Raw genomic sequence first — 25,320 nt, 5'->3', positions numbered from 1 at the left:
ATGAATAGAGCTAATCAGAGATGCAAATTGCAGCCTGAAGGGCAAAGTCTGGAAAAAAGTATATAATAATCGCATGATTGTGATGATAACATAAGGTCAAATGCTTGTATCATCAAAGCTTTTAAATAACCATCAGAAATCTGAATTGACATGATAGTTTTGTGACTGAAAAAACAAAAACACTTTCTGACAAGTTACCAAAAATTAACCTAAAAATTAATCTGTTTATTTCCAATGAATTCTTCATTCAGATATTAACCCTCAACGATTCGTTGAGCACATTACATAAGACTACTAACAATAATCATAACAATAATCCACCTTGCTACCTGCATTTTAAAAAGGAAAATAAACACATAAGCTCTTAGTTTTAGAATTTTACCCTCATTTTAAAAATACAAGAACTGGAAGTCTACAGTACTTCTTTGCAGGGCCGCACATTGTTGCATTTTCATTGTAGTGCGTACCCTTCCATAATATCAAGTGTGCAAATCCCAAAAGATCCTTATTACACACATGGTGAAATTGGTATCATTTATATCCCATGCTAGGTTAACTGCTGTGCTGAAATTCATCCTCCGGTATTTCTCAGAGCAGGCCTTTGTCCTCACAGGAAAAAATAGAAAAGCCATTTTTGGATATGAGAACACTCCTTTACCTGACAGTGGCGTGTTGAGGGGGCCCTCTAGTGCCTTACCGTGGGATCTTGAAAAGGGCTTTGACAGGGTGCATTTCTGAGAGTGGAGGATCTCCATCAGCCAGTTCGATGGCAGTAATACCCAGAGACCAGACATCACAGCGGGCATCGTATGTGTAGTCGTACTGTTGCTCACAGGCGATGACCTGACAGAGAAGAATAGCAGCAACACATAAGGCTGTATATACACACCTGTCTCCTACTATACATGCTGATTTTCCTCTAATTTGCATCCATTCTGAGCCCGTTACCCCTTGCTATCAATATGTATGTGGCTATGCAATGCTTCATCTGTGATCATTTGGCTGAAGTCCTATTCTGTCACTGGTGGATGAGATTCATGATGTCTGAACTGACTGGAAAATTTTGCCTGATTAATTCATTTGAGTGATTAATTACTTCGAGTGCATTGCATTTGAATTTCATACCATGATCAATGTAGTGAAGAGGCCGTTTTTAAAATCTAAAATCTTTCTGCATTTCAACCTGTATTTAGTAAACATTAAGGTTCATGACAAATACTGAATTGTAAACAGAATGACAGCCAGCTTATTAAAACATTCATGATTGCATAATTATGTTTTTCTAATACCCCCCTTAACTCTGCAAAGCAACATCATCATAATGATTTTAATGCTGGACACAATGTATCAATATTTTTCTTATTGCTTTCACCATACTGATGTGAAACACAATCTTGAAACAGCAAGGTTATTGTTGTTTCAAGCTTGTATTGGATAGCAGTGTGTTAGCAGTCCTTAATTGTCTTGCCAAAGAATTCCCATTAGCATTTAAATGGAGATTGTTTTGAGTGTCCTTTCAAATCTTTTTTTATCCAGTGTCAAATACGGCTTTAGTTTATAACGATAATCAGAATTTACAGCTGATTTTATTATAATTGCCCCTTGGGGCGTACCCCAAACTGGCCCAATGATCACGCCTCATTTCTGCCAAATAGTGAGCTGGGGGCAGCAGACTCCCAGCTATTAACCTTGATGTGACCTCCAGAGTTGCTGTGTGGAGGTGAATGCCAAGTGGATACAGGGCTGCACAGAGCTCTGAGACATGTTGCCACAACTTACCATGTACACACTATACGCCACAATAAACTACCTTATCTGAACCACATTTATTCTTATCAGCTAAACATACAGGGCATGTAATTTCTGGCCAAACAATCTGCATTTCACATGATGAAAAACAAAGTTTTGATAAGCAATATCCCAAAGGCTGTTAGCCTTCTGCGTGATACCAGTGAGCTTGAAGCACTGAACTGCAATGATATGATGTACGGTACGGGAAGAATACTGTACATGAGATATAATTGTGAGCATATATATCTCAAGTGTCACATTCTGAGACACTTAAGTGCCTTACCTCAGGAGCCATCCAAAAGGGAGTTCCAACCGATGTGTTTCTTCGTAAACGGGCACTTGTAAGCTGAGCAGAAACTCCTGGGTAGAATATATCAAAGCAACAATGAACAATGCATTATATATATGGTAAGCTGACAATCACTAAAACATTTAGGTTACTTCACCAAAAATACAGACCATGCACACAAAATGCAGCAATGCTCTGCATAATTGTCACATGTCAGTATATTACATTTAAGGAGGGACTCTTAATGTTCCTGTAAAATGGTAAAACATTTATGCATGTAAATACCATTAAATAAATGTGCTTGTCTGTAGTTTTGTCTCATATTCATCTTTTGATTTCAAAACAGTGAATAAGAGGTGAAAGTGCAAACTTCCATATTGGGTGAACCTTTTAGGAATTACAGCCCTTTTTATACATAGTTGCCCCATTGTAGGGAACCAAAAGTAATCAGACAATTGACGGCTCAGCTGTTTCCTGGCCAGCTGTACGTCATTGTGTCTAGTTTTTCCACTAACAACAAAAAAAAAAAACTAACAAAAGGTCTAGAGTTTCTAAAGATTTTAGGTATATGGCCAAAACAACTATTTCTGTTGTTTTGGCTCTGTACTGCAGGACATGGATTTGAAATTAAACAATGAATATAAGGTTAAAGTACAGGTTGTTAGCTTTAATTTGAGTGCATGTACCTCCATATACGCAGTGGTTGTGTTAGCTCATGGAATGCTGTGTCTTTGGAAAGCGGGACATTTTAAAATCTGAGTTGTACACTATTGCACTTGCATTCCAATATAAATAAGTATTTTGCCATAATATGCCAACTCACAATAATAACACAATAAATGTATGTTGTTCATAATTATATTATGACACTTCTAGCAGAAGCGGGATGAAATTGTTGTATTAGTCAAATTATGAAGCTATAAATTAAGTTTTGATATTTGGTATTGGTATTCAAAACTATTTTTTGCCTCACATGCTAATATACAGTGGCTGAGATATAGTATGGGTGGTGCAGCACCACTGGGGAGCCCATCCATCTGTAGTCCCATCACAGTGAGTGGGCCCTGCATCAAAAGATCTGTTTTATTCATGGGCCCTTACAATTCATTTTGAGGAGAACAAAATTGTCAAGGCAGTAACAGGTGGATTTGATGATTTTTAGCTAGCTAGTATGGTTAAACCTCATACAGGTTTTAACTGTAAAAGGTATAACCATTCTTGGTACCAAGCTAGCCGGCAGGCAAACTCTGAGCCCAGTGATGAGTCGGGCAATCTTTAAATTAATAGTATACGCATTGCAGCTACCTATAGCCTAGACTACAACAATGTAAGCTGATGTTCCTAACCATGCATCTTTTCTGTGTTTTTTTTTCATCTGAGGTGTTGTGTTGTGTAGGCCTAAGCAAGCTATAGGCCCAGCTAGTTGGTTCAGTGAAAATATATTTAGATTTCCACCAGCCTACTGCTGAGCATTGCCAGGGTTGAGCATGGTTCTGAAGTCTACCTTGACTTAAAAAAATATCTTTGTCTAATGGTGGAGTGCTTGTATGTATGTTCACATGTCAGAGGGTGAGAGTGGGTCCATAAAAAAATCTTGCTCAGGGGCCTCATCATAACTAGCTTCCGCCACTGCTAATATGCCTCACAATAATAACAACCTATATTGAATCCATATATGAATGAATTTGAACTGAAAAACAATGCAAGTGCAAGCATTTATAAAATAAAAAAGTCAAACTAACTCTTTTAATGTTATGGCCCCATTACTGTATATATATATTGTATATATGAGCATTGATATATATATATATATATATTAGGGCTATCAATAGATTAAAATCTTTAATCTAATTAATTACAATTAATCGCACATATCAATATTTGCTTGGAAAAGCCCCAAATGAAGATATTTCAACTCAAAAATATTACATTATTGTTGTCATGGTTCTGTGGTTTGTTTGCGTTTCCCCCTTTGGGCCGCCAGTTTTCAGTTCTGTTCTTTTCCCCCTGTTTAATTGTATTATTGTTTTCAATTATTCTATTATTGTTTTTGGGTTGTCTCGTTTTCCCTTCCCTCTCTGTGGCCTGATTGTTCATTGTGCCCTCCTGTGTCTCGTCAGTGTCTTGTCTATTTAAGTTCCCTTCTTCCTTGACTCAGGTGCTGGATCCTTTTTTGTGTGTGCGTTTAGGATTGTGTTTCGGTTTGTGCTCCTTCGTGTTCTTGTGACTCTGTGTTTTGCCCTCAGTGTTCTTTACCCTGCCCGTGCTCTGTTTCTACATCGTTTTTGGATTTTTGGATTTCTGGTTTTTGCGTTTTACTAACTTCGCTTTGACTTTTTGAATCATGCCCTGTGCGGCTGTGTTTTTGTTCTCTTTTGGTTTTTGTACTCATTAAAAGTAACATCCTCGGTTTGTTTACCCCTTTGGATTTTTTTTTTTTGAAGTGTTTTTTCGACTGCGTTTGGGTCCATTCCCTCGCCCTCCCTGACAATTGTGAGTAAAGCATTGAATAGAAATATCAAAAGAGGGCATTAGAAATCAATAAATTGTTTTATTTTCCAATTTCCCAAATACATGTATTTTTATCATTGAACAGAAGCGTATCACTTAGCCTAAAATGTGGCCATAACAGTCTTTTTTAACTATTTATATGCACAACGCACTGACCGGATGGAATTGTGCGACGCACGGTGTCAGAGGGGTGTGTTCGTAAATTCACTCAGGTGGTGTCAGTGGCACCCTGAGTGCTCTCTTGTCGTTTAGAAATTAGCGCTGCTCTCAGAGGCTCAGAGCCACACCAGCCGCTTCAGCTGAAGGGCCGGTTTGTCAGTGTCTGAACCCCATAATGGCTGACAGTGTGTCAAAATGCGATGGTTGAGTTATTTGGCAATATAGGTAGTGTTATTCAACATGCAGCAACTTACTGTAACATCGGTACATCAATTAATTTACAAAAAACCTTTAATATTATATGCGTTAATTTTCGTTATTTTTTTTAACGCGTTATTTTTATAATTAATTCATTGAAATGAATGCGTTAATTTGACAGCCCTAATATATATATATATATATATATATATATATATATATATATATATAGTACCAGTCAAAAGTTTGGACACACCTGCTTAAACAAGTTTTTTCATGATTTAAAAATGCTTTAAACTGTATAAACTTGTCTATAAACACTTAATATTTCATTATATGATATATGTACTTATATAAGCAGATAATCTTAAGTGGATTGCATTCAAAAGTTTGATTTTTAAATGAAAATGGAAATCTCGTAAGCTCATTGTGGGGGGGGGGGGCGTACATTGTTTTGTTATTTAAATATCTTGGTATGTATTGATGTTCAGGATCACATGTATCTTAACAGGTGCTCCAGGACCTGTAGAATTTTTCATATTTAAAAAAAAAATAAAGACCACCCGCCATATTTCAAAATGCATGGGGTATATTCCTACATCATTTTCACCACATGCAGTACCATATATTTCCAATGGAGGGTAGAAGGATGAAACTGATGTAGAATACCATGCATTTTTAAATATGGGCAGTGGTCTTTATTTCTTTTTTTAAATATGAAAAATTCTACAGGTCCTGGAGCACCTGTTAAGATAGACGTCATCATGGACACCAGTACGTACCAAGATATTTAAATAACAAAACAATGCACACCCCCCCCCCCAATGAGCTTACAAGATTTCCATTTTCATTTAAAAATTAAACTTTTGAATGTGATTCACTTATGATTATCTGCTCATAAGTACATATATCATATAATGAAATATTAAGTGTTTATAGAGCCGCCTCGAGCCCCGGAGAGGCCTCCAGAGTCGCCCCGAGCCCCGGAGGGCCCGCCTGCTCTGACCCTCGTTCCGCGGGGGTCGCCTGCTCTGACCCTCGTTCCGCAGGGGCCACTGCCGCCTGCTAAACCCAAATTTCGGGCTTTGCTTGCGCCTCGAGCCCCAGGGGGGCCTCCGGAGCCGTCCAGAGCCCCGGAGAGGCCTCCAGAGCCGTCCAGAGCCCCGGAGAGGACACCTGCTCCGTCTGTTGTCCCGCAGGGGCCGCCGCGGCCTGCTCTGGCCGCTGTTACGCAGGCAAAGCCACCTGCCTTGCCCCCTGGCGTTCGTGCTCCCCCTAGTGTCCACACCTTGCCCCCTAGTGTTCGTGCGTCCCCTAGTGTTTTCGCGCCCCCTAGTGTGTCCAAGCCATCACTGCCCCTACCCAATGCCCCGAGACCTCGCCCTATCCATGTTCCCCACCGTGTATCTGCCTGTGCACCTGCCCCCTTGTCTAGTTGTCTGCCCGCCTGCCTGTCTGCCTGTTTCCCCGCATGTGTGTCAGCCAGTACGTTGGCCTGTTTGTCTGCCCCCCAGGCCGCCGGCCTGTCGGCTAATCTGTCGGTGTGTCAGTCTGCGTGTTTTTTGTCATGTCTGCCAGTTTGTCAGTCCGTGTGTCAGAGTTCACCCCTCTCCTTCCCTCTCTGTCTGTCCCTTAGTGTGTCTATAGGTCTTGCCGTGTGTCTCCCCGCCTGCTTGTCCCTTTGTCTGTCCTTGTAGGTCTCCCGGTGTTCCTGTCTGAGTCCTGTCCCCGTCCGAGTCCAGTCCCGAGTCCTGTCCCCGTCCGAGTCCAGTCCCGAGTCCTGTCCCTGTCCGAGTCCAGTCCCGAGTCCTGTCCCCGTCCGAGGCCTGTCCCGAGTCCTGTCCCCGTCCGAGTCCTGTCCCGAGTCCTGTCCCCCCGTCCGAGTCCTGTCCTGAGTCCTGTTCCCCCGTCCGAGTCCTGTCCCGAGTCCTGTCCCCCCCGTCCGAGTCCTGTCTCGAGTCCTGTTCCCCCGTCCGAGTCCTGTCCCGAGTCCTGTTCCCCCGTCCGAGTCCTGTCCCGAGTCCTGTTCCCCCGTCCGAGTCCTGTCCCGAGTCCTGTTCCCCCGTCCGAGTCCTGTCCCGAGTCCTGTTCCCCCGTCCGAGTCCAGTCCCGAGTCCTGTTCCCCCGTTCCGAGTCCAGTCCCGAGTCCTGTTCCCCCGTCCGAGTCCAGTCCCGAGTCCTGTTCCCCCGTCCGAGTCCAGTCCCGAGTCCTGTTCCGTTCTTGAGTCCCGTTCCAGTCCTGTGTCCAGTCCTGTTTCTGCCCTGAGTCCTGTCTCCAGCTCCCACCCACCCAGCTGTTCACTCCCTCCCCGGGTCGGCCTCCTGGGACGTCAGGAGCCGTCCCTTGGGGGGGGGTACTGTCATGGTTCTGTGTTTTCCTGTCTGTGTTTCCCTTGTTGGGCTGCCAGATGGCGGCACTTCTGTTTTGTGTCCTGCTCCCCCGTTAATTGTATTATTGTTGTCTCGTTATTCTATCATTGTTCCCACCTGTGTCTTGTTATCCCCTCCTTTTCTGGGTTGATTGTTTTTTGAGTTCACCTGTGTCTTGTTACCCCCTGACTATTTAAGTTCTTTGTTCCCTTGACTCGGGTGCTGGTTCCTTGTGTTTGTTCCCGACTTGTGTTTCAGACCGTATGTACCTGCCTGTGTTTTTGACCTGTTTGTGTTTGTTTCCGACACCGTATGTACCTGCCTGTGTTTTGTTTGACCTGCCCTTGTGCTCTGCCTGCCCGTGTTCTGCCCTGCCCGTGTTTGTGAGTTCCTCTTGTTTTCTGTTTTATTTAGATATTTTTTGAGTTTGTGTTTTTGCCCATCGTGGCCCTTTCTGTTCCCTGTTTGTTTGCCTTTTTTGTTAGTAAAATCTTTGTTAATTTTCCCTTTTTGAGTTTGTGTTTTTTTCTATCTGCGTTTGGGTCCCCCCTACCCGTACCGTGACACTACCTCTCTGCGTCTGGTTGTGTTTGTTTGGTTCTTTGTTTGTATATGATGTAACCATGTCACATTTCCTAAGTTTTGTTTTCATTAGTTAGTGGTTTGCCCCTTTTTTGTAAAGCACATTTAATTTTCACCTCTTGAAGGAAATGTGCTATATAAATAAAGTTTGATTTGATGTCACATTTCCTAACAATTTTGTTTTTTATCATATTTACAGAGATACTGATCAGGAAACACGGCCTAGTTCACCACTAGCTAGGCCACGCAAGCGTTGCAAGAGTACACCAGTCTCATCTCATCTTCCATGCGTATAGTTTGCTTCAATAAATGTTCTGAAAATCAAAAGATGTCTTTGTTTCTGTCTTCTAAATGGCTCACTGAGTCTTTGTCTTAGTGGTGGGGAGGCATGCGGCCAGGTGTGAATAGCCTACTTAGCTGGCAGGTCCTCCTACCCAATGCATATTCATTACAGGAAGGCCATTTGCCCTCCCATTCTCACCTAGTGTTGAAAAATAGTAGTCACAACACTAACTTTTAGCAATTTATTTTATATTTCTCATTGGATTTGCTAAAATATTTTGTCATCTTTTGATACCCAAGACCTTGATGAACACATTTCAGTGACCAAAAATCTTAGTTACAATTGTTTAGTGTGTTTTATTACAACATTCCTGTGCATGTTCAAAACTACTGTTTACAGTTTGTGTGTTTTTAGAGCAATTTGCAATCCACATATGATTATGACCTACTTACTGCTGCCATATTATTGTAGCTGAGGTTGTGCTGAAAACAGAGATATGAAACACTTTGGAATCACTGCATATAAAGTTGATGAAATTTACACAAATGTCAGAGCATGGCACAATCACCAGTGTGCCTCATTTTACCCTCAGATCCCAGAGGGTTAAAGAATTGTGTCATCAGCATATAGGTGAATGAGTTACCAACACCCCGAGGGATGTTGCTGATGGAGAACAGTGTGGGAGCAAGTATGGAGTCTTGGGGGACACCCCTGGTGACTGGGAGAAGGTGAGAGAGAAGGTTTTCAAACCTCACGAGAGAGATAGTGAGAAAACCAAGCCAGTGAGTGATTAGTGACCCCAACGCTGCTCAGTCTATTCATAAGAATGGTATGATCAACAGCATCGAAAGCTTTGGCAAGGTCAATGAATATTGCAGCACAGTGTTGTTTGACATCTAATGCAGATGTAATATAATTAATAACCTATAAGTAGCTGTAACACAACCGTACCCAGAACGAAAACCAGACTGCACCCCAGGTAGTATACCATACTCATCCAGATAAAGTTAGCTGTTTGTTATCAAGTTTTTCAAATACCTTGGAAACACAAGGCAAGATAGAAATGGACCTGTAACTGTTTGGGTCAGCCTGATCACCGAGGAAGCACAGTCGCTTCTTTCCAACCAGTTGGTATTTCGGCCGTATGGAGGGAGAGGTTAAGGAGCTCTGTTATGGGAGCTGCAATGATGGGGACCGCAATTTTGATAAAGAACGCAGCAAACTCATCAGACCCAGCTGTTTTTTTTGGGGTCCAGTGAGATCAATTCCCTCAAAACCTCCCCTTCTGAGACGGGCCGAAGGGAAAAACTGTGAAGGGGAGCATGGAGGCTGGGAGGGCAAATAGGACTAGGGGCTGCAGGTGGCCAAGGGGTTGGGCTGAAGGGCGAGGGACTCTTTGATATACAGGTGGTGATTAAAGACTTGAAAACAAAACCAGACTTTATAAAGTGTCGATTGAAGATATCAGCCGTAGAGTTCTTATCTGTAACTACAAGGTCATCCACTTTAAGTGACAAGGGCAGAGACGAGGGTTTGCTCTCGAGTTTTCTCACCGTTTTCCAAAATGTATTGGAGTCGGCGCCGCATAATGTAAATTGCTACTTAAAGTACTTAAAGTACTTAAATTGCTACTTAAAGCTTTGGCCTGTCCCACAGCTTTTGTGGCCTTATTCCGGATCTGACGAAACAAAAGGCTGTCAGTGGCAGACCTGGATAGACGTGCTATGCGCCAGGCGGAATTTTTTTGTTGATGCAGCACTAAAAAGTTCCCTGAATAAAAACCATGCATCATTCACGATGGGGATCAGGCTGACTCTATATCAGCTTACATTGGCCAGGTCATGTAAAAAGGCTTGAATACTGAAATGTTTTAGAATACGCTTATCACTGAGGTCATTGCAAAACACACCAGATTGGTACATGTGTGGAGAATTTGTAAAAACCACATCTATCAATGTAGCCTTATCAGAGATATTGGGGTCATACCTGGTAGGGTGGGCTATGATTTGGTGGAGATTTAGGGAGTCAAATTGTTGCACAACTTTCTCAGAAGGCTTAAGCATGTCCCAATTGAGGTCACCTAGTAGGACGAGCTCAGACCTGGTGAAAGGCGCCAGGGCACTGCTTAAGGCTGCTAAGGTACATGCTTGTGCTGATGGAGGGCAATAACAGCCAGCCACTGACAGAGAAAAGCTGTTGGATAACTTGATGTTAAGGATAAGTAAATCAAACTGTTTAGGAATGGACTTAACCAAGGCTATAGTGCACTGAAGGTGTTCTTTGGTAAAGATTTCCACCCCCCCACTCTTAGATGACCTATCCTGTCGAAACAGATTGTAACCAGGTAAGTTTACCTCAGAGTAGGGAATAGACTTATGCAACCAGGTCTCAGTAATCACTAGAACTTCAGGATTTGAGCTCTCCACCCATATTTGAAGCTGATCCATCTTAGATAATATACTTCTTGCGTTGACATGCAAAACCCCCAGGTTTTTAGGGGCACAAAAATCACCGGAATATAGATCATTTGAAGCTAAGCCAGCATTGGGGAAAGCAACATCAAAAGGAGGGCCAGGGTGGACATGAAAATGACCAGAAATCATAAGCAGTAATACAATCAAAACACGGCAGAGAACAGAGGAAGCACAACAATGTTGTCGTTTATTAGAGATAGTTGTATGCACATTGGATGGAAACAAAATCATTTTGTGAAGCAATCTCATAATAAAACATGACAACAGTGGCGGAATGATAGAGTTCATGTTTGGCGTTAACCCAAAAGTCCTTACGAAATTAAAGAAACTGTGTCTCTGTCATGTAAACGAACACTGTCTGTTTCGCAGCTGAGTAAACGAGCAAGGTCATAAAGTTCATTTTAAGACGCAATAGGTGAAGAAAACAACGTGAAAAACGCTAAAAAAAGCAAAGCAGTTTGAGGGGAGCCATAGTTAGACCAGTTTAAAACAGAAAACAATTAGAAGTGTGTACTCAATAGAGTGCAGATCTCCGCCAGGCGTGTTAACTTTGCTGATGCAACAATAGAGGCTACACAATCAATGCAACCAGACAAATACAATATTACAAGTTTTTATCATGTGCCACTGAAAATCCCAAAAATACAGATTCAGTGAAGTAACACTAAAGGTGGTGACATGTTAGCTCATTTCATTCATAATAGCCACGATGTGTTAGACGGAGCTAATGTTGACGTTAGTCTGGCACTTTCGTTGGACAGGAACAATCTGGACAGGAACAATTCCAAAAGACCAGCGATGTAAAATATCAATTTCAACGTGAAAATGGCAACAAAATAATTGCCACAGATTCAAACAGTAACGTACCCCGTTATTTGGCGCATTATTTTTTTGGGATTTTAACGTTGAAATTGACATTTTACATCGCTGGTATTTCATTCCAAACGGAAGCATTTGTTGATCACTTGCGGCCCCTACCGGCCAGTTAGGAGGAGTGAGGAGTAAGCACTCAACCTATTTCAATGGACAATGATAGAAATTAATTCAAATAAAATACTTGTTGTTGACCGATTTGCAAAATATTAGAGAATTCAGGTCCTTGGCCTGCTTTCAGCATGCACAAGTATTACACTGATTGGCCCAGTAGTATGTGAGATTAGCTGCACAAACACACACGTACCCACAGTGGTGCCAGCAGGATTCAATTTCATAGTACGCACAAGAACCGCCCACTCACTTGTAGGCTACCTTTAACGTCTAGGTTCCCACGCACGCACATATGCAGTCTACTCAGCGAGCGAGTGAGTGAGCAAGAGAGAGAGAGATTGATTCATGTTTTTGCACTAACGTTACCAATACAACACCACCATAAAACTCTGATTAGCCTACCGCAAGCATTTCAAAGGCCAGCCAACAGGCCTGAAAAACAGCCAGCTAAATAATAGGCTACAATATAGCCCAGAGAAACGTGCATTAAAAGTCGGCATTAAGCGCAAAAGCAACGGATGCCCTCATTTAGCAGAAAATGAAATAGTACTCCTGCCTATTTGAAGTTCATTCTGCGTCTCCCCGTTGCATCAAACTCTGGCAAAATGTCCTCCGTATCAATTCTAGTATCATGATGGATGTTCATCAGTGCAAGTCCACTCAGTCGTTTGTCAGTCATCGTATTCCTGAGAAACGTCTTCAAGCGACATAAACAGCTGAAGGAGCGCTCAGCACTGGCAGTGGATACAGGCATCGTTAGGAGAATCTTCATGACAATGTTTATGTTTGGGTAGAAGCCTGCAGTTAATCTCAAAACCTGTCAGATGTCACTAATGGCAGGTGTATGCCTATTGTGCTGCCTCCAAAGTTCAAAGTTCACATCTGCAGTGTCAACATTGGGCATCAAAGTGTAAGGCAGACTGAAAGACTGGACACCTGGGAAAATCTTTAACATGGAGGCATGTGAACTGGGCCTGAGAAACCGCGCCAGCATGGGAGGAATTTCCTTTACGGCAGGTCGTAAAACCATTAGGCCGAGGCTGCTGTATACTGCAAGATGGATTTCGACCTCCTGAACTCCAGGGCACCGTTTTCAGGACAAGAGCCACCTGTTTGCAGAGGTCACTGCCCGGCCACAACTGGACATTACTTGTAGACAGTGAAACATTACCATCGTGAGGAAGAAGTTTGTCAAGACACCTCCTTCTTTTTTCCTTTACTCCAAACAAGGGATCTCATACAGAAACCATGCACTGAGCTGGAAAGATACATTTTTCTTTCCAGAGCACTGTATAAAGGAAACTGGACATTTTCTTCAAATACTCTGCATACTGCATTATGTTATCATTAAGAACATTAAGAATTCAGGGATCTGTTTGGGTTTTAACTATTAATTTCATTAGTAGAACTGTGAAAAGGGAGGTTTCATGACAAAGAGTGACAGTATCAAGTCAGACTGTGTCGTGTCTGGTCTTGTTTGAAGCGCATCGGAGTGGGGAGTACAGTGATATTAATTTAATAAACAGCAAACATAGGTTTCATATCTATTTAATAACTTAGGAGGAAAACCCGCATTGGTAAAATATTCTCTCAGAAGGACATCTGGAAGAGGTAATAAAAATTCCAATTTGACCGCTGACTAGGCAGTTCCGAGATTTATGAGCTCTGTTTGGACATTTAAGGAAAAGGTACAGAGCAATCTAGGAAGCTCTGTATTCAGACTTCCTGCACATCTTCTTGGCTCTGTGTGTAGTCTTGGGGAAGCTCTGTATTCAGACTTCCCGCGCATCCTTTTGGCTCTGTGTGTAGTCTTGGTCAGGTATGAATAATCTTTGATACACTCTATTTTGGGTTAATACGTGAAATTCTGTAACTGTATTTGACTGTTTTAAGAGACATACCTACCTGACTAATAAATTGTTAACCCTTGATTGGTGTGGTTTCTGGGAATTGTTTAACTTGTCTTGTAAATCCCTATTGTTGAGCCTCCACGACGCTAGGGAATTGCGTCTGTTCAACTTATCTGATCAATAAGTTTTGAGTCAATGACGCCTCGCCACTTGGCGGTGTCCATGTGGATAACAAGATTAACTTGTTACTTAATATGGTCCTCTGCGGTCCCTGAACGTAATCGTTATACCCAACAGAGTTTAAGATATTCGCCCACCTCTGAGTCTCGCCAGACATCTAGATTGTCGTATGTCGGACACACGTCGGCCGGCGCGATCCGCGGTAGGCCGGCCTTTCCCGGGATATAGATGTTGCAAAGAACAGAAATCCATTCCCAATCAAGGATAAATTTTAATTGGAGTCAGATAATCGAGAGTTAAACTAACCGTAATGGACCCGCTTGGACTACTGCAACTCGCTACTGGCTGGTCTGCCAGCATCCGCCATCAGACCCCTGCAGCTCATCCAGAATGCTGCAGCGCGTCTGGTCTACAACCTCCCCAGACATTCCCATGTCACCCCCCTGCTCACTGACCTCCACTGGCTGCCTGTTATGGCTCTCATCAAATTTAAGTCCTTGGTGCTTGCATACCAGGCAGCTAAGGGGTCAGCACCAGGGTACATTCAGAGGATCATCAGACCCTACACACCAGCCAGACCTCTCCGTTCTGCCACCTCTGGACGCTTGGCACCTCCCCCTCTTCGCGTCTGCACTTCCCGCTCCCGTCTGCTGTCTGTCCTGGCCCCTCGCTGGTGGAATGACCTCCCCGTGACGGTCAGAACAGCAGAGAATCTCACCACTTTCAAACGCAGACTGAAGACTCATCTCTTCAGGCTGCACCTCTCCCCACCCCTCCCTAGCCTATAGTTCAGCTCACTGTACCTAGCTAGGATAATTTGATTATGTTAGTGTATCTGGCAGGATTGTTTTTGTATGATTAGTTGTGATTCCAGTGCTAGTTTGTACTTGGTAGGATTCTTGCTTGCTGAACAAGCTTACTCTACAGGGTTGGAGTCCTGATCGATGTGGTCACTTCTGGCACTACGATCCTTACTTCACTCTAGTGTTTCTTTTGCGCCTCTACATCATGAAACCTATGCACTTGTTGTACGTTGCTCTGGATAAGAGCGTCTGCTAAATGCCTATAATGTAATGTAATGTAATGTAATGTAATGCTTACAGACTGCCTCTGGACAAAACTAGATAATAGCCCAGACCAGAGAAAAGCGGAGAATAGAGTGGCACTACTATTCTTGTAACTTGGTCTAAATTTAGCGTTGATCCAAAGTGCAGTCTCGCCCCGTTTATAAGAACGGTGAAATTTAAATAGTACTAACAACTTTTTCCAGCAGCACCGAAGGGACACACGCTACCTTCGCTCCAAGCTATTTCCTTCATTGGTCTAGCTGCGCCAGATTTACAAAAGCACCATACTCCTCTTTTATCTCCTGCCATAAACTAAACATCAACAGTGGCAATTTGTCAGATAGAAGGTACTGGGCTTTAAGACGTCGCAGTGCAAGGCATACTCTGTCCCTCACCTCTGTGGTCAGGTGGTCGATGAACGGCAAGAAAATGTTTCTTTTCCAGTACTCTTGTGGGTTTGCAGCAGGTGTGTTAGACCTTTGGGTTTGTGTTTGGGCGATGCGAGGCAATGATGGAGTGACTTCAACACTCGCAGCCAGAAAGCATGCTTTCTCCCACATTTCACTGTATGTAGAATTATCTTGTTTGCTCTCAAGCACTGTCACGAGATCCCTAGCCGTCTGAGCCATCGGTAATTCACAGTTCGGGTTCTGTAAGCCATTACTCAGTGGCGTTAGATAGTGAAGCAGCTCCTGAGTAATAATTAAACAGACGATGAATTCAACGACTCCATAGCTCGAGTGTGTGAGGATGCTGTGGAACTGCATTTGGCGTCTCCGTCTGTTTTCAGCTCAACCAAGGTCGTTAACACGTCATCATAGTTTTCAATAACAGTAGACAGGCACATACCATGCTGAGACCAGCGAGTATCAGAGAACTTTTGGAGGCGTTTCTTGGTGCTACTGTTGCTCAGTAAGCACTGTAAGCGCTTTGGGGAGGCTGTAATGAAGCTCACTATTTCTTGAACAGTGTTCAGGGTGTTGCGAACGACAGGGATCTTAGTGGAATGCACAATTGCTAGGTTTAACGCGCGATTTCTACAGTGCACGTAGACTGCAGCAGTGTACTATACTCTGATGCGCGCCTGAACGCCTCGTACCTTTCCACTGACATTCTCAGCACCATCATAACCCTGTCCAACAACATGAGCAGGATCTAAATCCTGTTCTCTTAATCTGTTTAACAAAAGTTGTGTTAAGGTCTCACCTGTAGTGTCAGCTGAATCTGATTTCCACATATCTCAATCAGCTCGTTCTGAATTTGATGACTACAGTATTCTGCGACAGCTGGTGCATTTTCAACATAATGTTTCAGCAACTCATCTCCCTCAGAACGATATTTCAGAAGCACCTGAAAATTACTATGCTCATCCGTGTGGCCCCGAATGGGTATGTTTCGCTGTCCGCAAACCGCAATTAGATCGATGACTGCTTTGAGTCCATATTTATTGCGCTCTATTGCTTGTTGGTGTGAGCGATCTAACTTGGAATAGATAGACTGGCTCTTTGCCAAGGCAACATTAAGAAATTCAGCTGCGCGCAGTTGTGCACTCAGTTGTGTGAGCTGATGTTGCTAAGTGTCTCGAAACTATTTTCTTTGCATTAGTCCAGTCACTAAGTACCTTCTTTCTCAGAAACATGTCTCCTGATGAGTAAATCATGCAAGCTACACAAAAATCAGCATCAACGCTTTTGCTGTAACGCAGAATGCTCTCATCAAAAAAATTTTGCATTGCTTCCCACAGATGCCCTTAGATGGGGCTATCCACCCTCTAGGAGGCTTGAATCTAGACTGTAATGCTTTTAGTTTGACAGAGTCGGATGCCCTTTTGAGTTCATCAGCCTTAACACTGCCAATGTTATCTTGAGAGGCTGAGGTAGCACACACCGTGGATATTTGCTGCTGTGACAAAACATCCGAGTCTTCTGGGCTTGGACAACAGTCACTGATGGGGTAGCTGCAGTAGATTCCTCCCAGGGCTCATCACTTTGCAAAGCGGGTGGATTATGGACATGTAGCTGGCTGCTAGCTTCTGTCGTATTTGTAATGCTAGCAGCATTAACATTAGCAGACTCAATGCTCGTGCTGCTCTCGGCAGAATCTTAACTGCTTAGGATAGTTCGCTTTCTATTTTCAAAAGCCTCGTTCGTTTGCTCATTTCTAGGCTACTTATTTGCTTGCTAACACACAAGATACCAGTAAACTAAATCCAACATTGCCAACGACATGATCAAGTGCCAGAAATGTTGATCATGCAATGACCTATAGCCAGTCAGTGACGTTAACACCAACCATCGGCCTTCAAATGTATTTGCATCAAACGGCTTGAGTGTTCGTTGGCTTAGGGCAGGGATACTCAAATCTGACCCTTGAATCCAAATCTGGCCCAGGTTTTCTGTCCTCCCAGATAATTAACTGGACAATTGGTGATACTGATTGGCCGAACTGCATCACACCTGACTCCCAGGTAAAGGGAGGGTGGAAAACCGGCAGTTCTTGGCCCACGAGGACTGTGATTTGAGGAAGAGGGGCTTAGGGTAACGTTAGTGAAAATAATTACGGCTGCCGGCGCCACTGCACACACACACACACACGACCAAACGCATAATCCCCTCCAGGCTCTCGTCTGGCGGAGATAATAATTACCAGATAACTAGCCAGCTATAGGACAGGCAGTGGCAGAAACAGTAGCAGCAACCATAGCAGCATCAGCTGAAGTGTTAGTTAGTAGCAGCAATCCGAGCTAACAAGGCCTGAGGCCTGGAGAATCCAAATCAAGCATAAATTCCTTGCCAAGTTTAATGAAGAGGTTGATGTAGCCTCTTTTTAACTTATTTTGTATAAAAATATATGGATAAATATAGGATTACAGAGATATTAGGTGGATAAAATCCAGTCCAAGTTCTCAGAGAAGCATAGTGGCAGCCATGACAGAGCGACTGGACCTCCTCATTGTAGGGGTCAAGCATTCAGGCCTGTACTGTTATATTTGTGTACACCACACATGCACTCACCCATTTGTCGAGAATATAGTGAAAGATAGCTCATCTGACCATATCACTAGACTAACGCACAAGCATCACAGTCATCAAATGTGTGCTTTCGACACAATTTCCAACCCTACTGATGTCTTTCCCATAGATCCAAATGCACATGTCACTTTTCCGATTGAAACACTAGCCAGTTGCGTAGTCTTTGTGACTGAGGCTCCTGCCATCCATGCTCCAATAATGAATCCTGTTTCAAAGTAACTTAAATCTTTTCCTCTTGCCTTTTTTAATCCAAAATTGAGGTCAACTGGGACTGTTCACAATTTTTATACATGCCACAGACCACAATAGGATGTTAATTGCTTAATTGTATCACACCTGTATGGAAACATCTGCATTTGTTATGTTTCTCCACTCATTTATTCAGGTTGTATGAAATAAAATATATGAAAATCCAATGTATATATGCATTAGTCTAGTGATATGGGTTAGATGAGCTATCCTTCACCATATTCTTGACAAGTGGTTGAGTGCATGTGTGGTGTACACAAAGAGAATGGTACAGGCCTGAATGCTTCAGCCCTACAGTGAGGGTTCCAGTGGGTCTGTTATACTGTGGGGGGCATTTTCCTGGCATGATTTGGGTCCACTTGTCCCCTTTTAGGGAAAAGTCACTGCAATCAATACAAAGCGCACATTCGATGACTGTCATGCTCGTGCATTAGTGTGATATGTACTGTAAGGAAAAACAGAAGAGCAACTCTTCCTCAAGTGACTGAGAATGTCAGTGCAGGATGTGATCAAATGGTGTCAGCAAGAACAGTCCATCAACATCTACATAGATAGGGATAATATAGTAGGGTTGCGGTGCATAAACCCCACATTAGACACATGCACATTTGAGACTTTAGTGGTGCAAAAACAAAAGGCACTGGTCCAGAGATTTGGAAAAAAAGAGATATAGTCAGATGAGTTATCCTTTACCATATTCTCGACAAATGGGTGAGTGCATGTGAGACATACCCCAAGAGAACGGTACAGGACTGAACGTTTGACCCCCACAGTGAGGGGATCTAGTGGCTCTGTTATGCTGTGGGGGGCATTTTCCTGGTATGGTTTGGGTCCACTTGTCCCCTTAAAGAGAAGGGTCACTGCAAATCAATACAAAGTTATTCTGAATGATCACCTTTATCCTACAATGAAACATTTCTATCCTGATGGGAATGGATGACAGTGCCCCCATCCACAGGGCATGAGGGGTCAATGAGTATGAAAATTATTTGAATCATACGCTATGGCCTTTGCAGTCACCAGATCTCATCTAAGTTGAACACTTATTGGAGATTTTGGACTGACGTGTTAGAGAGTGCTCTCCACCACCATCATCAAAACACCAAATGAGGGAATATCTCTTGGAAGAATGGTGTTCCATCCCTTTAGTAGAGTTCCAGAGACTAGTACAATCTATGCCAAGGTGCATTGAAGCTGTTCTGGTAGTATAGTAAGGTGTTGGGCCACCACAAGCTAAGACACTTTATGTTGGTTTTTCTTTTAATTTGTCACCCATTTGTGTGTTTATATATATACAGTGAGCACCATAATTCATTGGACAGTGACACAGTTTTTATTATTTTGGTTCTGTATTCTAGCACTTTGAGTTTGAAAGGATACAATGAGGTTGAAGTGCAGACTGTCAGGGTATTTTCATACATATTGGATGAACCGTTTAGAAATTATAGAACCTTTTGTACATAGTCCCCCCATTTTCGGGCATCAAAAATATTGGACAGTTTAACATAATGTAGAATAAAGTAATCATTTTTAATATTTGGTCGCATATCCTTTGCATGCAATGACTTGAAGTCTGCGATGCACAGACATCACCAGATGCTGGGTATCTTCCCTGGTGATGCTCTGCCAGTCCTGTACTGCAGCCATCTTTAGTTCCTGCTGGTTTCGGGGACTTTTTGCCTTCAGTCTCCTCTTCAACATGTAAAATGCATGTTCATTTGGATTCAGATCCAGTGATTGACTTGGCCAGTCAAGAATTTTCCACTTTTTAGCCGTCAAAAACCCCTTTGTTGCTCTAGCAGTATGTTTCGGGTCATTGTCTTGTTGCATGATGAAGTGTCGTCCAATGAGTTTGGAGGCATTTGGTTTTATCTGAGCAGATAAAATATTTCTGTAGACTTCAGAATTCATTGTTCTACATATGTCTGCAGTCACATCATCGATGAAGACAAGTGAGCCAGTTCCACTGGCAGCCATACAGGCCCAAGCCATAACACCCCCTCCACCATGTTTCACGGATGAGGTGGTATGCTTTGGATCATGGGCATTTCCTTTTGTTCTCCACACTTTCCTCTTTCCATCACTCTGGTATATGTTAATCTTTGTCTCATCTGTCTCATCTGTTTTTGATCTGTTGGGCTGTTGTCAGGGGGGTTTTCTTCACCATAGAGAGTATTCTCCGGTCATCCACTACAGTGGTCTTCCTCTGTCTACTGGGTCTTTTGACATAATTGAGTTCACCGGTTGATTTTTTTCTTGTTAATGATGAACCAAACTGTTGACTTGGGCATGCCCAGGGTTTTTGCAATGTTCTTGATTGATTGATTTTCATTTCTGAGCCGTATGATGGCCAGCTTAATTTGCATTGACACTGCTGTCTTCCTCATGTTGTCACACCCAAATAACAATCTCCAAAGGCAATTGCAAAGTCTAGAATCAAGACTAGGCATCAACAGCTCTCTTCTGCATTCACTAACAACACAAATGAATACACCTACCTAACGAGACACATCTGTGAAGCCAATTCAACAAATCTTTGCAGTACCTTAAAATGGGGGGACTATGTACAAAAAGTGCTGTCATTTCTAAACGGTTTATCCGATATGGATGAAAATACCCTCAAATTAAAGCTGACAGTCTGCACTTCAACCTCATTGTCATTGTATCCTTTCAAACTCAAAGTGCTAGAGTACAGAACCAAAATAACAAAAAATGTGTCACTGTCCAATGAATTATGGCGCTCACTATATACATATATATATATATATATATCTGTGGCGGCTGGTGACTCAAAAAATTGGGGAGGACAGGAAGAAAACCAACCCACGGCGTAATGTTATTTTACACTAGTTGTATACTTATCTCTACTTTATCCCCATCTTCCATAAGGAACAAATATCATATTATCATTTATACAACGGCTTGCCTGAATACTCGATTCTTATCGGTCCAAGGGTGGGCATTATTTCTCAGTAAAGGGACACCTCGGCCTTTTAACAGTTCTAAAATCAATGCGCTACAAAATCCAGCATTCTAAAGCAGTTTAAACAGCAACATTATTCTTTCGCTTTTGAATTGTTGCTACATCCCCTCCCCTTTTCAATGTCCAATTTCACAGTTGATGGCAACGTTGAATCACATTTCTAGTTACTGTTGCTAGCTTTATTTACGGTTGCCCGTCATCGCGCACATCGGAATCATCCCTTATTTGGACAATAGAATAGGCGTTCCACATTTAACTCACGGAAATGAAACTACCAACCAGAGTTTTGCTTGACAATGCTAAAATAATAGAAAATAAGAATATTTCACTTTCAGCTGATTAAATTGATAAAAATCAATAAATATAAAAGTAACCATGTATAGTCATTGTTGGTAACCCGTTGTATAAGTGGAATAAACCATGACGGGATGTCCTATTATTGGAAAATAATGTAGGGTTGCTTAACCAGCCCTGAAGTAGACTACATTATTTTCCAATAACGGGACAGCCCGGAGGCTTACATATCATATTACAACACAAAGGATGAATATAAAAAAGGGGCCAGGTGAACGAGAGGGAAAGACATCTAATCACTGTGGGCTGTGGATGGGAATGAACCTCATGGTGTCAATAGAAGTAGCATTTTTGATCATGGTTATCTGTGGAGCTGGTCGTCCAGCAGTCTTGATCCTCACCTGCTGGGTAATCCAAACTGTGTAATGGCTGTGACAACAAATAATCCACAAGATGTTCTTCCCCATCCCACTCTCTGTGTCTGCATCCATGGCTCTCTGTGACCTTCTCACTCACGCTGCCGTTAATTGCCTCGTTAGCCATAGCAGCACCACTCCTCAAAATCCATTCTCGCCGTTAGCTCATTCCGTCAGGGCTGCTACGACAAGCTAACTGTTGCGTTGGCTAACGCAAGTAGGCTAGGGTAGCTACTGTTCGATAAAAAAGGGAAACGTAAATCTGAAAAAAGAAAATTTGGACAACCTCCTCTGCCTCTATGGACCAGCCTCCTCTGGTTGAAAAGGCTTAAATAAAATGTAATTTTTTAGTGATGTGTTAGTAGTTGCAATTTGCAGGTTATAATACAATACATTGGTAGAGAATTGAAGATGAAATTATCATTGGACCAACGTGATGTCAATATTGTATTCTGGTTGTTGATTGGTTAGGGAGGACGTCCTCCCTTGGAGCATAATTTTACGTGTTTTGGCCAATAACAGATTAGCATGAAACAAAATGGAGTACATTAAATTGATAAAGAGATCCCGTCCTCCTTTGCCCCCCACCACCACTTCACACAGACTGCCCTTTCCTCTCTTGCCTGCCCTGCAGGTGTCGCTGTTGAAGCATTTTAATCAGAATTTCAATAATGGATTCTTTCCAAAGAAGAGATAAAAAATATTTTATAAATGATACTGAGATTTGGTAATGGTTTATTTCAACCAATTACTCTTTTTTATATTTTGATCTCCCTCTTGCCTCTCAAAAATAGAGGAGGAGCAACCTCCTCTGCCTCTATGGACCAGCCTTCTCTGATATATATATATATATACAGAAGGTTATTTAAAAAAATTTGAATAATGCATGTCAACTTACCAATTACCAAGAATAATTTAAATTAATAATAATTTTAAATTAAGTGGGGTCAATACTTTTTAACACCAGGAGTCCACCATTTTTTTACACAAATGATATAAACATCCTCCAGGCTAGTCAAAGTCATTTGCCAGAACAGCATTCCTTTTTATATGCAAAGGATCATATAATGAAATTTAAATCAGCAATAATAGCCTTGAGTTAAGCTATGGTCCATGAAATGTAAAGATGTTATATGGGACAGGGAACATGGATGCAACATACAGTAAATTGATTCCCTGATTCCAATATTCCTCTGTCATTTGGTTGCAATTTTACAAGAGATTTCTCTTGTAGGGGGTAAAAATGGATTAACTGTCAAACTCCTAAGGTGCCCCATCTGTTAAATGAGGACCCATAAAGGGTGTAACAAAGCACACACAGAGCTCCATGTGACCACCTCAAATCACTCTTTGCTTTCTGAATAGGCAACAAATTGCCTGACTTTGACCAAACCGCCTGGCTCAAGGGAAAATAAATGGAAGGCAGTCATTACCAAAGTCAACGAGCTTGACTCCCCCTTCTGTTGTGAGAAGGATGTTGTTTCCTTTGACATCACGATGGATGATTCTGTTGTTGTGCAAATGCTGGAGGCCCTGGTTAAGAAAAAAGACAAGGTGGAGAGCGAGATAAAGACGAAGATGATTTTGAATCAATTACCCTGTTATTACAGTGTGTGATTAGTGCAATCAGCATGAGTATTACAGACACAGCTGTCTACTACTTCGTCTATACCCCCAACATTTTGTTTGTGCTGTGAGTCTATGAATCCCCAACGAAAATAAATCCCCAGCATACGTATATGCAACACACGCACAGGCATATATGAGAAGGGAGATGTATCTGTCATTAGAAGCTTTCGTGATAGACATCTTACCAAGAGGGCGCCATACAAGATGTATGAGATAACAGCTTCTTCCAGACGCAAGTCTCGCATGAGCAAGCCTTTGATGAGATCAGTAACTGAGCCTCCGTTGCACAGCTGTATGTCACAAAGAAATGAGAGTGACTATTCCATTTCTCATAGCTCTATTACACTGCCCTACATATCAGTGTCTGTATACCACCCCAGCTTTTCCAACAATATTTGCCCTCATAGTAGATATGCACCACAAACTGCCTGTGTTATGCTGTAATGGCAAGTAATCTTGACATAAACTTTTTCCTTGAGATATATTCTGATCTGATTCTGGCCATTACTCAGGAGGTCCATCTGTACTTTTTGATATAAAAGGACATGTTTAACAGGTTTGACAGATAACATATCCATTTCCTTTGTCTATGAGCTCCTGATAATCAGGCCTGTGTAGATCAGATATCATGGAGCAGATGGCAGATATTACTCCCAGTTGCAAAATGAGTGTGCACAAAGCCATAGGCCACACCTGTGGTCCTGCATGTCACCTGTCAGTTAACATCAAAACAGAAAAAAGACAGGAAATGCCATAAGCCTCTGAAAGTGTGACCCAGCACCTTACTACATCCTCTATTTCTTTAACTATAACCTTTACATTTAGTTTCCCCAAGACTATTCACAGTCATGTAGATGTGATCTGACTGTACTGTATTTCCCCAAATAAATTGGAGAACCCAAGGTCCAAAAAAGGAATTCTGAAAACACAGTGCTAGTTCACTCAAAGAGCAGTCAAGTAACAGAAGGTACACAGTAATATGTCCAGTGTTAATTAAACTCTGGAATGTGGGACCAAATGTTATCTGTTGATAGTTGAATTAACACTGGACATTTTACTGTGTAGGTCAATCTTTCAGTACCTCTTAAGCATATCACAGCAGGCCAATGTGGGATTAGATGTCCGACAATAAAACACATCTCTATACTGCCTGTAGTCTACACTGTGCCTGCCAAAAAGGAAGCCAGTACCTTGCACCTGATGGGCAATGCCACTGATGTGAAACAGCTATTATTCTCATTAAACCTTCCTCAGTGCTGAAGAGGGACTCACACAAGGCTCTTTAATGTATAGCAAAAGCAAGTCATTTAAGATTGCATGAATATTTTGAATGCATAAGACAATTAGCACACAAGTTCCTGATGATACTGCAGCCCAAAGCAGAGGAAAGCTTTAACATTCAAATAGACTAATAAAGATAAAATGTATAAAAATCCACATAAATAAACATTATCACTGTATGGCCCTACAAGGCACAATTTTTGACAACTCTATAATATTTTATTTGTTCACTTTTAATACATTAGTTATAGGCTATTGTCTAATCTAATGTTCCGACTTAACATACTGTAACATACTCTATGCAAGGAATGGCAATGCAAGGGGTGTTTCTCGAGTTCCTGTGTAGCAAAATGTGTAGTCCAAAATTTATAACGACACAAACATGTGGTGCAATTCCACACATTTGTGTCAGAGGCACTAAATTTAAATACTGTTCAATGAACAACTACAAATGAAGAAGTAACAATTTCTTCACTGATTACTCACTCCAACTAGATTAGCCTAGGCTGCCACCTTGTGCTGAGTATTCCCTTTCATGCAATCAACAGCATTCAAGTTTTGACATCTTGCTAGTCAACTATGTCCATCTAACAACGCCATGCACTGTCATGGATTTATACTTCTATTTAAGCCCAGAAAGCCACAAAACCGAACACCCCATAACACCAGAGAATGCAAAATATTAAAACCCTGCT

The 25,320-nt window shown here is 42.1% G+C and overlaps 1 protein-coding gene across 1 annotated transcript in view; it reads right to left on the bottom strand.

Moving 5' to 3' along the window:
* Nucleotides 1-693: 693 nt before the first annotated feature.
* The window catches only part of LOC118222784 (myosin-IIIb-like), a 47,455-nt gene continuing 22,828 nt past the window's right edge, over nucleotides 694-25,320 (bottom strand). The window contains exons 3-6 of the mRNA XM_035408626.1: nucleotides 23,530-23,634; nucleotides 23,149-23,248; nucleotides 2,075-2,151; nucleotides 694-843 (exon numbers count right to left, since the gene is read on the bottom strand). Coding sequence (XP_035264517.1) covers nucleotides 694-843; nucleotides 2,075-2,151; nucleotides 23,149-23,248; nucleotides 23,530-23,634 — 432 coding nt within the window. The remainder of the gene's footprint in view (nucleotides 844-2,074; nucleotides 2,152-23,148; nucleotides 23,249-23,529; nucleotides 23,635-25,320) is intronic.

This window comes from Anguilla anguilla, chromosome 3 (assembly GCF_013347855.1).
Source record: "Anguilla anguilla isolate fAngAng1 chromosome 3, fAngAng1.pri, whole genome shotgun sequence".
Taxonomy (NCBI): Eukaryota; Metazoa; Chordata; class Actinopteri; order Anguilliformes; family Anguillidae; genus Anguilla; species Anguilla anguilla.
This window is presented reverse-complemented; position numbering and strand designations above follow the sequence as displayed.